This window comes from Lissotriton helveticus, chromosome 7, assembly GCF_964261635.1.
Source record: "Lissotriton helveticus chromosome 7, aLisHel1.1, whole genome shotgun sequence".
NCBI classification, from domain to species: Eukaryota; Metazoa; Chordata; class Amphibia; order Caudata; family Salamandridae; genus Lissotriton; species Lissotriton helveticus.
Genome location: NC_136068.1, coordinates 1,593,601,583 through 1,593,617,924, shown reverse-complemented (window position 1 = coordinate 1,593,617,924; position 16,342 = coordinate 1,593,601,583). Strand labels below are relative to the sequence as shown.

General features: G+C 46.2%; 1 protein-coding gene across 1 annotated transcript in view; it reads right to left on the bottom strand.

Annotated features, from left to right (window-relative positions):
• The window catches only part of PPFIA3 (PPFI scaffold protein A3), a 963,828-nt gene that overhangs the window by 288,846 nt on the left and 658,640 nt on the right, over nt 1–16,342 (bottom strand). The window contains exon 23 of the mRNA XM_078655169.1: nt 370–435. Coding sequence (XP_078511295.1) covers nt 370–435 — 66 coding nt within the window. The remainder of the gene's footprint in view (nt 1–369; nt 436–16,342) is intronic.

Here is a 16,342-nt window from a genome sequence, read left to right as displayed (position 1 = left end):
AAAACAGCAAAAGATGCAAGCACTTGACTCTATTACAATTTCATGTCATAAAATAGACTCTGCAAATGACAACACACACAACCCTGTTTTTTTTTAGATAGAATAAGAAGGCATAAAGATGCTCAGGTTATGCCATATCGCTTCTGGGATAACCCTCTTTGGATGTTAGAGAAGCTGCCCGTCGAGGACAAAAGAGACTCCTCACAGTGGTCCCAGTCACATAAAGAGGGTCAGCTTCAATAAATCACAGTTTTACAATAGGGATGGGGCTTGACAGGAAATACAGCCATACCAATTGAACTAGCCTATATACACAACATTAAGCCATACTACAGAGACTGACCTCTATAGAACAGAGCTATCACTCACCGGTTTGGTGCTGGCTGTCAGAGTCTCCATCTCCTCGTGGGTCATCCAGACGTTGCTGGAAGACTGCTTCGTCCATCAAATTATCAAAAGCAGCAGAAACACAAGAAGGAACACAAAAACATTGTCAAACTGTTTATTCAACCTTACCCACAGAGCTTTAAAAGCCATGGTGAATGAAGATGCCTGTGCATGGACTCTCCTACAGGGGTGACAGTGTTGATTGCAGATGAACTCTGAGCCTCTCTAAGAGTGAGGGCTGCATGGCTTTGGAGTACTATCCATTTGTGGAATCTCAACATTTTGCACTGGGGTGCTGCAGACCACTGATATACACTGCTGCCTGTGACAGCAATGTAAAGTTACTGAATTGTTAACTTACCTCACCTCAAAGATATTTAAATTAATTAATGAACACTGTCTACTTTCGCCCACATATAGATTCCCAGAAAATGATTATAGAGAAAACAGTGTCTTTCCGTTTTTAAACAAATATGTAAATCCTTGTCTAAAGACACATTATTATTTAACTATGCTTTTAAGTGATCGAATGTAATAATTTAAATACACAGATGGATTCTAACTATAAACTGCTGCATTTGGTTTTTAGAAACAAGCTGAAAAACGGTATTATATTGCATGTCGAACTGCATTCAATTTTATAATGATGAAAGAAACAGATGTCTTCTGACTATAAACTGCTGCATTTAGTTATTATAATAAAGTTGATAAAAGGTATTTTATTACATGTTAAACTCCATTCATTGAGACAAACAGCTCTGGCCTGTTAGGTCACAGTCTGGTTTGCTATCACATGGTACTGCTTAAAAATGTGAGTAGATCATTTTGAAGCATATTTCATATAACTAGACTGTATTTTACGAATGTCCAGATGAGGTTATCTCTACATTTCTTTCAAGGCAAGAGTGTTTTTATTTTTATTTTTCAAAGACCTTTATTAATAAACTTGCACATCAAGTTACAAGATAAGCAGGCGGGGATTCCGCATATAAAGAGGAAAAAACCACATCTGTTACATACATCATTGGAACAATTGTACATTAGTAGCCAACAACAGTATACGAGAGGGAGTGACAAGAGATGGAGCAGGAAGGACAAGGAGGAGCGCCCAGGAGAGGCAAAGTGCTGGCGGGATAGGCCGTATAGAACCAGCAGTGCGCAGATGCGGGGAAGCAATCCTCTATAAGCCAACACCGGCTGTCGCCGAGGGAAATGAGCCGGCAGGAGGAACGCGGGAGAGGTTGTGGAGGGCTTAGCGCTCGGGCGTAGGAGGTATGAAACAAGGGGATCCCAGATGTCAAGCGGCCTGCAAGCTGTCGGAGTCAAATCCCAGAATTCGGACAAAAGTGTTTGACAAGGAGCAGCATCCTCAAGCCAAGCGCTGACCTTGGGTGCGGGTCTCCGACCCCAATGCATGGCGAACCTGCGTCGTGCGAGAACCAGCAGCATAGCGGGGAGCCGGCTGGAGGTGTCAGGACAAAGCTTCACAAAGCCTAAGAGGCAGATCAGTGGGTCTGACATGACAGGGGTGGAGGTGATCTCAGTGATGGCGGTGCACACATCACGCCAATACGCAGAAACCTTGGGGCACAGTCAGGCAGAATGAGAACATTCTATCGCTAGAAGAGCGGCCCATTCTATGCAGCTGAGCAGGGGAGAGGTACAGTCTATGCAGGAATTTAAAATGTATGAGGCGCAGGCGGTAGTTAGGGGACAGACCTTTGGTCTGCTTGCAACAATCCAGCCAGAACTCCTGAGAAAGATGGGTGCCTAGGTCCTCACTCCAAGCAGCGCGGTCGCAGTCAGTGGAAATCGGGGATGCTGCCAGCGTAAGGGCATAAAGTCTAGAGACCAGCTTGTGAGGGGAGGCGGAAGTGTAAGCATGGGCGTAGGAGACACTAAATTTCTGGGGGGGACAGGGACAACCTTGTGGACTTTCCAGTGACCCTTTACAAATCGCCCATTGTGCGAGACCGTACGCGCGTTAAACGTATACAATCGCATAGTTATGAAGAGAAATATTGAGAAAGGCAGGCAAGTAGTCACAGTCTGCAAGTATGCTATATTTTTATTTACATTCACAATAAAGACCAAATGGGAAAAAAATATGTATATGAATCTTGCATCTTCATGCAGGGCCGGTGATGTATGTGTGAGCGCAGGGTGAGCAGTGTGCCTGTGTGAGTCCAGGGTGAGTGATGTCTGTGACAGAGCAGGGTTGGTGATGTCTGTGTAAGCACAGGGTGAGCAGTGTGCCTGTGTGAGTCCAGGGTGAGTGATGTCTGTGTGAGCGCAGGGTGAGCAGTGTGCCTGTGTGAGTCCAGGGTGAGTGATGTCTGTGACAGTGCAGGGTTGGTGATGTCTGTGTAAGCACAGGGTGAGCAGTGTGCCTGTGTGAGTCCAGGGTGAGTGATGTCTGTGTGAGCGCAGGGTCAGCAGTGTGCCTGTGTGAGTGATGTCTGTGACAGTGCAGGGTTGGTGATGTCTGTGTGAGTATAGGGTGAGCAGTGTGCCTGTGTGAGTCCAGAGTGAGTGATGTCTGTGACAGTGCAGGGTCGGTGATGTCTGTGTGAGCGCAGGGTGAGCAGTGTGCCTGTGTGAGTCCAGGGTGAGTTATGTCTGTGTGAGTATAGGGTGAGCAGTGTGCCTGTGTGAGTCCAGAGTGAGTGATGTCTGTGACAGTGCAGGGTTGGTGATGTCTGTGTGAGCGCAGGGTGAGCAGTGTGCCTGTGTGAGTCCAGGGTGAGTGATGTCTGTGTGAGTATAGGGTGAGCAGTGTGCCTGTGTGAGTCCAGGGTGAGTGATGTCTGTGTGAGTATAGGGTGAGCAGTGTGCCTGTGTGAGTGCAGGGTGAGTGATGTCTGTGTGAGTATAGGGTGAGCAGTGTGCCTGTGTGAGTCCAGGGTGAGTGATGTCTGTGTGAGTATAGGGTGAGCAGTGTGCCTGTGTGAGTCCTGGGTGAGTGATGTCTGTGTGAGCGCAGGGTCAGCAGTGTGCCTGTGTGAGTGATGTCTGTGACAGTGCAGGGTCGGTGATGTCTGTGTGAGTATAGGGTGAGCAGTGTGCCTGTGTGAGTCCAGAGTGAGTGATGTCTGTGACAGTGCAGGGTTGGTGATGTCTGTGTGAGCGCAGGGTGAGCAGTGTGCCTGTGTGAGTCCAGGGTGAGTGATGTCTGTGTGAGTATAGGGTGAGCAGTGTGCCTGTGTGAGTCCAGGGTGAGTGATGTCTGTGTGAGTATAGGGTGAGCAGTGTGCCTGTGTGAGTCCTGGGTGAGTGATGTTTGTGACAGTGCAGGGTGAGCAGTGTGCCTGTGTGAGTCCAGGGTAAATGTAAATGTCATGGTACTTATAGAGCGCACTGTCACCAGACGGTCACCTTTCGGTGCCGCCTATGCGGCTTCCTGGCGCTGATACTCATACCGCTGTGGAACCCCTCCTGGCTTTCCCTGTGAAGTGTCCACTCCTGGGCACCCCCAGGGTGAAGCCAGGCATCCTTAGCGCTGTTGGGGCCGGTGTGGAGGCTAAGCAAGCTACTGCCCAGAGTTGCAGCGTGGGGCCCGTGATTAGAATAGGCACCGAGTCAAGAATTAACAGGTCCAAGGAAATTGAGCCCGAGTCCCCGCCGAGGCGGGAATCGAACCCTGGTCCCTGGCCAGAACTCTGCATCAGGGTCTGCCGCTCTAACCATTGAGCCACACTCTTCCACCCATCAGGGTGAGTGATGTCTGTGACAGAGCAGGGTTGGTGATGTCTGTGTAAGCGCAGGGTGAGCAGTGTGCCTGTGTGAGTCCAGGGTGAGTGGTGTCTGTGTGAGTGCAGGGTGAGCAGTGTGCCTGTGTGAGTCCAGAGTGAGTGATGTGGATGGGTGAATGCTGGCTTAGTGATGTGTCAGGGAAGGGTGAGTAATGGGTCTATGAGTGCAGGGTGACTGTGCCTATGCGAATGCAGGGAGAGAGATGTATCTGTCCAAGTGCAAAGAGACTTGTCTGGCTACTCCCAGAGATGTATTGGCCAAGATACCTCTTTCTCAAATGTGCTTAAGAATGCACCATTTGCCCACTCTTTTTCCAAAATGTTCTCGTGGGAGAACCCCCGAATCCCCCATAGGGGGTTGGGCCTCGCTCGCTGTGCGCGCTCGTCACAGTGCAGTATTTACGCCCACCACTTTCAAATGTCACCAGCCGCCCATGCCTTTTAAATGAAAATACACTATGAAAATTACAGTGTAGGCATAAGGTGATCACATATCATTTCACACACTGACAAATCTGAATACACAATGTAATACAGCAATGTCTAGCACCATCCCCTAAATGAATATTTAAAAAAAACCTTTTGACCTAATGTCAGATGTGTAAGTACGAATCTAGTTATACTGAAAACATTGACAGTCTTAACTATCAAAGTAGTTTAAGGAAGAAAGTCTTGAAAATTTCCAAAAGGCTTCCTCAGAGTTCTTAAAGAACACTACAGCACGTCAACACAGAGCATTATATAAGTGTCCAATCTGCGGCCGGACTGCGCTGCGCTGGGCCCGAGAAGAGACCTGCACCTGGTGTGCCCAGAGAACCAAAGGTGTGTGCGGAGCTGCGGCTGTGTGAGGTGACCTGGGGCCGCGATGTATACACTCACTGCACTGACTGCATGCCAAGAACAACGGTGCGGGACGCTGCTCACAAAAGGACAGTGCCAAGAATGACAGAAAAGAAGGTAGCGCTAGCAACCCCAGCCTATGCGTTAAAAACACACGAATGTCCAATTTCGCACAACAATCTCCAAAATCTTTTCCCATCTTCCTACCTCGCAGATATTTCATTCGCCCCTTGAAAGCCTTGTAAGCGGCCGTCTGATTAATTCCCAGTCCTTATGAGGTTAGATTTCTCACGTCCGCGCTCATAAAACTAAATCTACTTTGTAAGCCTCATTCAGATAATTAGAAAAGTATCACATTTAAGCAAGCATATTGAGCCACAATGCCCGTGAATAGCCGAATTTAGAGACAGGCCTGCAAACACTAGTCCGCGGTGACATTTACACAATTCCAATCTAATAATTACAGGAACACAGCGTGAAAGGGCCCTTTGTTATCGGGAGTTATTCAAAGTGCGGAATTAAGACAGAACATACGTGGGCACAATTTAAACAAAATGCGACGAGGAGAGGGCTTTCACGCACTATAAATAAAAAAATTCAAAAAGCAGCACTGGCAGCAGAGGTGAGGGCGAGGCTGCTGAGCCGAGGCTCATGCTGCACTCCAGACTCCACTCAGTCACAACTTGTAAACCCCACACCCCCACCACTTTCAAATGTCACCAGGCGCCCCTGGCAATGCAGTGTAACAGCCCTTGCCCCTACTAACAAGTGCTGCTGCCTCCAGCCCTTCAGTCTTCAAGCCGGCAACAGACACGGGACGAAGAGTACGACGACGAGGTCAGGTCAGCCAGCAAATCAACCAGAGCACTGGCTACATGCAGCTAAGGTGAGAACTAAATTCCTGGAGCCTCAGGGGTGCTGCCCCACACAAAGAGTTCAAAAGGGCAGAGGCAGGGGGGCGAGTGGCCTCTGACGTCACCTTATGCTGTGACTATCGGATCATTGGCAGCTCACAGACAGGTAACTGGAGAGGCGCTAGGTCAAGTGCAGGGCCATTAGGACACACAGCACCTCTCACACTTTTTTTCGCTCGCTAATGGCCTGCCAATCTCCCTCTCAGGAGGTTTTACCCCTCGTCACCCCACCCTTGTCCCCTGTGTCCCCCCCACTCCAAAATCTGGGGGGGATATGTCCCCCGCGTCCCCCACAGTTCCTACGCCCATGAGTGTAAGCAAGGTCGAGGGCAGCCATCGAAGGAGGGGACTGGGGAAACGTGGGGTGCAGCTCCCGGCAGGACTCTCTAAGTTGGTAATAGAGCAGTGTCCATAAGGCCGGACTCGGCTGGAAGAGAAAAGTTCAAGGCAAGAGTGTTATTCATGAACTTAGTAAAGGTACTCATGATGAAGAACACGGATTACTAGTTAGCATGTATTCCTTCTTCATTGTGGAATATTTACTAAGAATCATAAGCACAGGATAAATGGCAAGCTCCCCCTTTCCATTTAGTGAAACACAAAATAACAAAAGTTTGAGGAAACAGTGATGTTAGTTGGGTCTCTGTTTTGTAATCCAGTCAAGAAAATCAAGCAAATGTGTGGGTGATATGGAGTTAACACCTCATTCTCCATCTAAAGTATTGCAGCACAGCTTTTTGTATCAGATCAAACGGAGAGCCTACCTATTTGTATAGTACTATGGTAAACTGCTATGGGTGAGCTATAATACTTGAAGATGAAGCCTTTTTAATAACTTCTTGAGAGTACTTTGTCACTGGTAAAGTGAATGAAAAAGTCTGTGGTACTCTTTTTTTTTATAGGCTTCAATACTGCTAGCGGTACCAAAGTTCGGCAGACTGTACATAAGACTTCGCTAAGAGAAACAGTAAGAGAATGCCATCGCCTCTTTCCACTTCACTGGATCCTTGTTCCCCTGACAGCATCCCATGTAAGCGTTTCTCATTTGAAAGTGTAGCTTGTTTTACTCAAGCGGTCTTGAAGAGCAATTCAGGAGTCTATATTGCAGAAAGTCAGGAACAAGGCTACCAAGTACAACTGTAAGCTGTGAGAGTGGTCAGAAACTCAATGTGCACACTAGTTTCCTGTGTGGGTGTTCTAATCGGTAAGTCAGGTCTATGAACCAACATTGTCACAGAAGCTCCAGTGCTATATGGATAATTAATTCCCAGGCTTTCCTTGACTTTATGATCACCGTTTATATAATGGGAAATGGAGGAAATGTATAATAATATGTCATAGACCAGCTTATAGCTAAAACATTCCGCTTGAATAGGAGTATGTAAAACCTGGATGCATTGACTTGACATTTTTAATTCTCTAAGATCACCAACAGATCTATTTGGCGTCTTCTCCAACTGCTGAATATTTGACTAAGGACATCATCAGTGATGACTCACTGAACAAGTTACTTACCTCCAGTAATGCTATTTCTGGTGGATAATCCACCTAATTGCAGATTCCTCACCTTTAGAACATCCCCGGTACCAGACTAGATACAGAAGATTTTTCAGCATAACACCGGTGCGCTAGGTAGGTAGTAGCTCCGCCTCAACCCTGCTCTGTCATGAAAGTGGCTTTTGGAGCCACTTTTAAGCACCACCCAAGCATGCTGATGTCAGTTAATTTCATGACACTCTCCACGACCTCGGATTCAGAGTAAAAAGCAATTATTTATGACAGTGTGCAGATCTCTAACTTGGGATCTTTATAAATGGAAAAGAGTGCATTCCACAAAATAGGAAGGCGAGAGGGCAGTGCGGAATCTGCAGTTAGATAGAGTAAGCACAAGAAAGAGCATTACTTAAGGTAAACAACTTCTTTTGATGGATACTTCTAATCTCAGATTCCTGATCCTTAGAAAAGATACCAAAGCAGTACCTCCCCTGGTGGTAGGACTATGGAATGACTCAGACCAAAAAGTCATGTAGGACCAAACGGCCTAAAAGCTTTTTCCATTAGACCTCGCTACCAAGTTAGTAATGCTTCATGAAAGTGTGCAATGATGTGCACATCGTGGACTAACAAATAACCAGAACAGGCACTGATTAGACCAGCGCAGTGGCAGCAGCCTTGTGGAATCAATCCTCAATCCTTCTGGAGACTACTTCTTGGCCAGCGCATAGCGGACCTTTATATAGAGGACTATCTAACTAGATAAAGTCCTTTTCTGCACTGCATTGACTTTCTTTGGCCCAGAGAACACCAGAAACAGCTGATCGTCCACCCAATGTTCCTTAGTACGATCAATGTAAAATCTCACTGCTCTTTTGGGGTCTAAACTATAAAGTCTGTTTTCCTCTTTCTTGGGGAGAGGTGCATCAAGGAGCCTTCACGCAGCCACCACTGTAGATCTTTCACAGTATTCTTCGAAACCTGTATGGAATCTGACAGATCACCTTGGTGCTGTGTCTACTGAGATTTCAAATCCCACTGCAGAGCCTGCTTATGCCATCTGAAATGGTCGACAAGCAAGATGCAGGAAGTTAATAGGCCAAGAGGCCTCAGAGACACCCTCACTGAGATCTAGGATCAAGAATCAAGACTCAAACATCTGCATCACTGCCTAAATGTCCTGGACTCACTGATTGGGAGGAAAGCCAGATAATACGCTGTACCAAAGATGGCGTCGGTGAAAGGGTGCCTTTGGGACGGAGTCAGGTGTGAATTTGGCATGTTGATAGTGAACCTCAATGAGGTCAGCAGGTTCCCTGTCTTCTGAAGGTGGTCCACGGCCGACTGTGGCGAGCCAGCCTTTGACAGCCACAGATTGAGGAAAGGAAGACTAATGTAAGAATTTGGATTTCTATTTGGGGTGGGTTACTACATATCTTGAGGAATAATCATAACCCTTGTCAGGATAAGCGCTCAAAGTCACTAAATGACATTGAGCTCAACCCCCTGGTAGCTAAGGCACTGAGCAGACAGGCTTAACTTGGGGAAATATGTAAAATATTAATGCAGTACCAAATCAGTACTGCAGTCAAAATGTAAAACAATAAACATACCACACCAAATGTAATTTAATATATCAAATAACATCAAAATGACAAAAATCCAAAAAGGTGAACTGGAGATATGAATTTTTTAAGTTTTAAGTAGATAGTCAATGGTCGCGGAAGACCAAAACGTAGGCAAAATGTGATGCTGACTGCACTGTAACACAGGTTGGTTACATCAACAAGGCTTGCCCTTGTTAAAGATTTTACCTTCTGCCAGGTCCTCATTTAGGGCAACTGAGTAAATGACTTTGATGTCCTAAAGAAGTTGCCACCTGCCAGATTTAGAAATGTCCGCTAGCCCAGCTGACATTGCTAGCATTCACCGGAACTGCCATCACGAGCTTCCTATACAATGCATTGTAAGTTTGACAAACAGCTCCGTCAAGATGATGGAGCCATATGTCAAACGTACAATTATTTTTTACTTTTACAATGAAAATCCCAAAGCGGATTTTGTTTTGAAGATTAAAAAAACAATGCCTCGCTATGGAAGTCTCCTCCCATGTCGAAGTGGGCATTCTGTAGTTTTCAATGCCCCTTACAACTAGGTTTCTCCTGGCAGTGACTGTCATGGAAAAATGGTTGTATGCCTGCCCATCTAAATTAGGCGGGTAGACATATAGCCAAAAATCCAGCATCCGTTACTACATCGGGCTGTCAGAGGAGCTTAACCACTATGGTCTGCCCAAATTTAAATAGAGCGGGCGGAACATAATGTTGGTGTGGAGGAACTCCGTTGCCATTGCAACGGAGTCTCCACTCCACCAAGATTTAAATGAGACCCATAGTCCTTTAAGTCTGAATCCATAATTGAGGCACGCTTCTAAAGTCCCCCGGGACTTCAGGGGAAGCACCTAGAGATTCACAGGGTTTCAGGCAGAGGACAACAGCAGGGTCCAGTCCAGGTACAACTGGCACTGGTCAGCTCAGTACTTCCAGGAAAATACCTACTGTAGCTTGTTATATCTCGGTTAGCTTGAACAGGACGTCTGCCTTATGACCCTTTGTCTCTTTGTCCTGGGTGAATTCAAGATTGGAGGAGCACTCCGTTTCTTTAAAAACTTGTTTGACTCAACTTTGTTACGTTTTTGTGGCGTTTTTGTAAGCGTGCACGTATGTCCCCACCGCGCCTTTGAAATATCAACCTATCTTAAGTGTATCACGACACTTAACCTCCGTGCACTGTTGCTGGAGTAGTTCTAATATGGGAACTACATTTAGTTTTTATACTGAATCACAGAATAGACAAATTATCCAAGTAGTCATCTAATATATATTTTCAATTGACAAAAGCAGTTTTATATTCACAGTTTAACTAAATCAAAATATCATTTGTATAATTGTAACATCTCTAAATCAAAACATATTCTTGCAATCTTCTGGGAAGAATTCTCTTGATGCCCAATGCATTTCGAGCTCTGGGAGCTCTTCCTTAGGGACCTGTGAACTAAACATTTTAAATGAGTTTTACTTTACAGGTTATACACTGTTCAAGAATTCAAACAGATCTCAAAGTGCAAGCTTGTTGCTCATAATGTTTTCATGTGTGTGTTTATAGAAAAGGTGGTGATGAATGAAGAAAAACCCTCGCCACACCTTTGTCCTGGGTACCTAGAGTGAGCAGGTCCAGTCCTTCAGGGCTCCTCCCAAGTCACAGAAATCAGATCCAGACAACTTCTGACATTGTACTAGTCCAAAAAGTTTTCTGAAGTTTATGCCTGCAGGTGCCACATTTATGCCTGGCACTAGCTAGTGGGTGGGTATAAATCCTGGGAACTCCAAAGGGGCAAAAGATTCCGGGACCAGGCATTTCCAAGACTGGGAAAGCCTTCAGCTACACCACACGTGGACTCTGAGGCCTGTGGGTGTGTGTGTGGGGGGAGAAGGGGGTAGTGCACTTCTCTAATCCTAGAGTCTTTCCACATATAAAACTAAAATCCAGTTTGAGACAGGCACTACACTCATGCACTCACAACAAGCCTAGAGACAGTAGTCTGGTAGGACAAAAGCAGTGTTCCTCACTCAGTAATCGTAAAGTGGACTCACAAGGATTATTGTGGCATCCTGTTCTCTCCTCTTTCAAGCGTGCCCCAAGGATTATATGTAAACACAGTAGACCTGTCAAGCAATATTTGCCACTCTCACAAGATTTGACACTGCAGTGTCATAAAGGATGCTCGCAGACCCACTACAGCACATCCTGCGGAGTTCAGAGGAGTGATCCTTACCCATTTAGCATATTGTTTGCATCTGGAAGGCATTCAATACCTGTTCTACGCTAGTTACTGACTGGGAGAAGTTAGAGAGCTAATGCAAATTAGCCTCAAGGAACTACAGGCAGGGATAAAATAACATTATAAAAGGTACTGTTCCTTTATACTTATTCCATCTTCACAATTGAATTGGATTTTGAGTAACTATTAAAAATAGTTGTGTAATTATTTGTCTAGTTGGGTCTATTCCAGAGAGACATTAGTAATATTTTAATTAATGTGTACACTGAATTTCTATATAGTACACATAGATCTTCCACAATGAACAATTGCTTTTGGGTGCTAGTCAACATCAAATTTCAACATGTACTACTTTTAAATACCATGCACCCTGTGTTGTGGGATACAAGGCCTACATATGTGGGACTTAATATTTAAGAGAGAGGTTTTTTATCTGTCAAAAGGTTTATTTTCTCATGTTGAATTGCATTTTTTACAGTGCAACAATCAGGCTTCAATGATAGGCCTGAAGCCAGGATTACACTGCCACTAAAGTGGATGACCCAAAAGTTGTTGCAGACCACTACAGCCATTTAATTTTCAGGCGATGGGTATACTAGAGACTTTTAGGCAAGCTAAATGTGTCAATGAGAAGTATGCCAATTCAATCATGTTTAAAGGGGGGGGCAGGCACTTTACTACTAGTTTGTAGAGGTAAAGTGAACAGATTTCTAAAGCCAACAAACTATAGGGTCCATCAAAATGGGAAATTGAAATAAGGCAAAAAAGGTGGATTTAATGCAACTGTTACCTCAAACCTTAGAAGGAATGTTGCAGACACCGCCATCCCCTTTGTGAACACCTGAGTGACACTGGTGAAGCGGAAAGGGAGCATAGGAAACATGAAAATGAATCTGGTCTACCTTGAACCGCAACTAGTGCCTTTGGAACTGCTGGATGGGACCATGGAAATTGGCATTCTACAGGCCCAATGCTACCATCCAGTCTCCTGGACCCAGTGCAAACAGAACCTAGGCCAGCGTGAGAGTTTTCAATTTGTCCTGGAAGAAATTGAAAGGTCATATATTTGAAATAGGACTAAGACCACCATCCTTTTTTGGCACTAGGAATTAACAAGACTTTCTCTTTCTCTATGGCGCCTTTCAATGAAAGAGCCTGAACTTCCAGCAGTAAACCTACTAAATGCCTCAATAGGGGCAAACGTGTTTGAGATGCCACCCTGATGTTGTCAAGGGAGTGTGCTGTGGCTCTATTTTCTTTAAAACGCTCTAGGGCAGAGTCTGCCTTCTAGCCAACATGGAGCAACCTGCCAAAAGGGCATATCAATGGGTGATCCCTAGACATCACCAAAGAAGCTGGTGGATTTATCCAAGGATGGCACTAAAGCACCACGCTAGTGCAGACTGTTTTGCGTAAACAATTGATGGCCTGACCATATGACATATTAAACAGCATCATGGCCATTCTGAACGTCCAGCACCATGTAAGCATGGAATTTTTTCCGGGACTGCTGGCAAGATCTCCCGACCACGCCTAATAATGCATAGGAATACCTACACAGAAAACAGCTGTCACTGAATGAAGAACAAGACTAGCTGAAGAGAAAACTTGTTTCTGGGTGGATGGGTGCAAGGGAAAAGTAGGACTTGGGAATGAGTATGGATAGATCCTGTAGGTGGAAGCCAAACTACAAGGATTTCTGGAGTAGGTTGTTCCAACAAAAAGACAAATGTCTATTGTAGGAAGCTGGCTCTTTATGTGATATATCAATAATTTGATTTATTGTGTAAAGAGTCCAAAGGTTCCCTTATAAGTGGGCAGGTGATTGCTCTAGCAATCCCAAGGTGCTCTATTAGGGGTAGTGTGTTTGAGCAGCTACTGGTTTACCCACGCCCTTTTTTGCTCTGGAAGTAGTGCACTGAGTGCCGGCGAGCAGGATATAGGCACAGTGCCAGTTGGCCTACTTCGAATGGAACACTGCAAGCTGGTGGAACGAGGCAAAGAGTTGGAAACTTCTACTTCTGAACTCAGATCCAAATGCACCACAAATGCTAGTAAGATGTATGACCAAAAGACAGAGTACTGTTCCTTGAACAGAGAGCAGAAGATGCTGAAGGCTGAAATAATCAGAACAATATTAGTATGGTGTGCCTTCCAGAGAGAATCAAAAAGGGTGACGTGGTGAGCTACCCAGAGAACTGGTTCCGAACGGAGGTAGCTGCTGGTTTACTCACGCCCTTTTTTGCGCTGGAAGGAGCGCACAGAGTGCCGGCAAATATGCCTTCTCATTCCGCAGTCTTTTAGTACGCAGGGAATCCCAACGTGGTCATTACAACGACCACGTTGTGATTCCGCATACCATTACTCCGCAAGTCGGAACAACGACTTGCGGAGGGGGGGCGCTTGATGTTGGAATAGTATGATGTTCAGACACTAGGGAAGGTGTTGGATTTTAAATCCAACACCTTCCTCCCCCATCCGCAAGTCGTTGTTCCGACTTGCAGTGTAATGGTATGCGGAATCACAACGGGGTCGTTGTAACGACCGCGTTGTGATTCCCTGCGTGCTAAAAGTTTCGTTATACACGTTCTTTACCAGTGCCGGCTAGACCACCGGCCCCAGGCTGACCTCCTAGAGCGGTGGTGGCTCCGCTGCTTCATTACCGGGACAGAGACATTCTACTACGGAAGGCTCGCTCTGAACGGCCCTATGTGGTAGAAAATATGAAGATCTCTTTATTAACGGATTTCACGGGCTTCCTTTTTAGAGGTCAAAAAAGCTCATTGTAAAAACAATATCCAATACTCCCTGCTGTTTCCGTCGAAACTCCGGATTGCTCTTGATAGCTCCACGCACTTCTGGGATGACCCAGAATCTGCCTGGACCTGGCTGGAGGCCTATAAGGCGGGACTCTCCCCACATGCACACGATCATCAGTGCCCAGGAGGAGGGTGCGGAGACGCCCTTGTCTGGCTCTAAGAGAGGGCCCATCGCCCTCACAAACGAAACTGAAACAGGCAGCTGCCTTGCAGGCGGTGGCAGACATTGTGCAGAAGCGTAGGAGAACCCCCGGAGGCGGACACTGATTCAGACCTCAAATCAGTGCTCTCTAGCTCCATGTCCTCGCACGGGGATGAAATTGGACTCCCAGCAGTCACGCCCCAAACAGCAAATGACTTGATCTGATATCCTTTGTTATACAAGGCCATGTAGTTATGGCAATTGTGGGGGTTGGGGGGAGGTGATTCTGGGGCTGCTTCATTTTGTCTTGTACATTCCTTGTCTGTGTTCTACCCTTAGCATGTTTGATTGATTGCTGGACAGATTATTGTACTGGTCATTATATGTTGGGACAAAATTGCACAGATCTGGCTTGTTCCTCTTGGCCCACACCTCATAGAGTGGCCCCTACAGGCTGAGTGGGGGAGGTTTTGATTTGGGAGCTGTTTGCGATGGTTGGTTTAGACAGCCGGCCGTTGCCGTGCTGCCCTTGGGTAAGGGAGTTTATAGTTGGAGGCCGTTCATACCCCCATTCTTTTTTTACCCTTTTTATTGCCTTTTCCCCTTTCTTTTTGTGTTCATACAGGGACCACACAATGCATCATAGGAATGGGAGGGGTAGGCGGAGGCCCTTGGGGTGCATCGACAAATATACCTTAACACCCCTTAGTATAGCTGAACAACAACAAACTCTAACATTTTTGTCCTGGAACATTAGGGGGATGGGTTCAGCCTCAAAGAGACATGGAATTCACAGGTACCTCAGTCTTCAGGGAGTGTAGGTCAACAAGCTTCAGGAGACCAACATGGTGGGGGCGGAGATAAATCAACTGAAATGTAGATGGCAGGGCCAGCTTTATGCCACCTCCTACTACGCAAATGCCAGGGGGGTTTAAATATGGATTAGGACGGGGTCCTCTTTGAGCTTATTTGCCCCATTATATAAATCAAAAGGGTAGATTTGTCTTTGCAGAGGGTAGATTAGTTGGAAAATAAAATGCACTGGGATGCATCAATGCTCCAAATCAAGATCAGATCGTCTTCCTAAGCTCACTCTCCACTCACATCGCAGGCCCCCGGGTTGAGAATCTGCTTATAGGTGGTGACTTTAACTATGTGCTCGACTGGTTGCTGGACCACTCGACGCCACCACTGACAGGAACAGGGGTGGGCAAACCTGCGGGGGCTAGGAGAGTGGCTTGAACACTGGGAGATGGTAGATATGTGGCAGACGAAGCATAGGGAGGAACGGGACTTCTACTATTTTTCCCATATCCACAACTTACCCACTCGAATAGATAGATTTGGGTGCTCTCTGAAGCTTTTAGACTCTGAATATTTGGTACACAACCTCACCGATCATAGCCCAGAGCTCATGGGGTTTCGACCTAATGGGGAACGCCTGCCCGTCACTATGTTGTAGATTAGTCCAGCCTCTCTAGAAGATGCGTGTTATCGCAACTCCCTGGCAGAGGTGATCTCAGACTATTTTGACCAGAACCAGGGCACCGTATCCACGAGTCTCATAGAGTAGGAGGCTTTCAAAGTGGTGACTCGTAGTCGCTGTATCGGTCTGACGGTCGGTACCCAGAGACATCTAGGTAGGGAACGCCAAATACCTGAATACAAATTGCGGGCCTTAGATAGGGCTCTGTTCGCCCAAGCTGGAGCCCTGTAGGTCCAGGAGACGAGAGAGCGGTATAAGTCCACCTTAGAGAGACCTTACAGTCATGATTATAAACAATATACCACTAATGTCCATGAGGAGGGGGGTAAGGCGGGACAGCTGTTAGCATGGCTCATTAAACCAGAAACGTGAGGGGGCACTATCACACACATACGACATGGGGACGGCTGATTCCCGATTCACAGACTGCTATTAACAGGGAGTTCTTTAACTATTATAAAAGCCTGTATGCTGCCCCTGCACCCCTCCCTGTGGACTCACAATTGAGTTTTTTAGCGACTATATTGCTGATTACTCTATTTGAGGAATGTTGTAAAGATCTGGGGGGGCCTATAACAGCACAGGAGATCCGGGTGGCAATTAATGATATGACCAGGGGCAAAACACCGGGTCCCGATGGCCTCCCAGCGGAGATTTATGCGGTTTA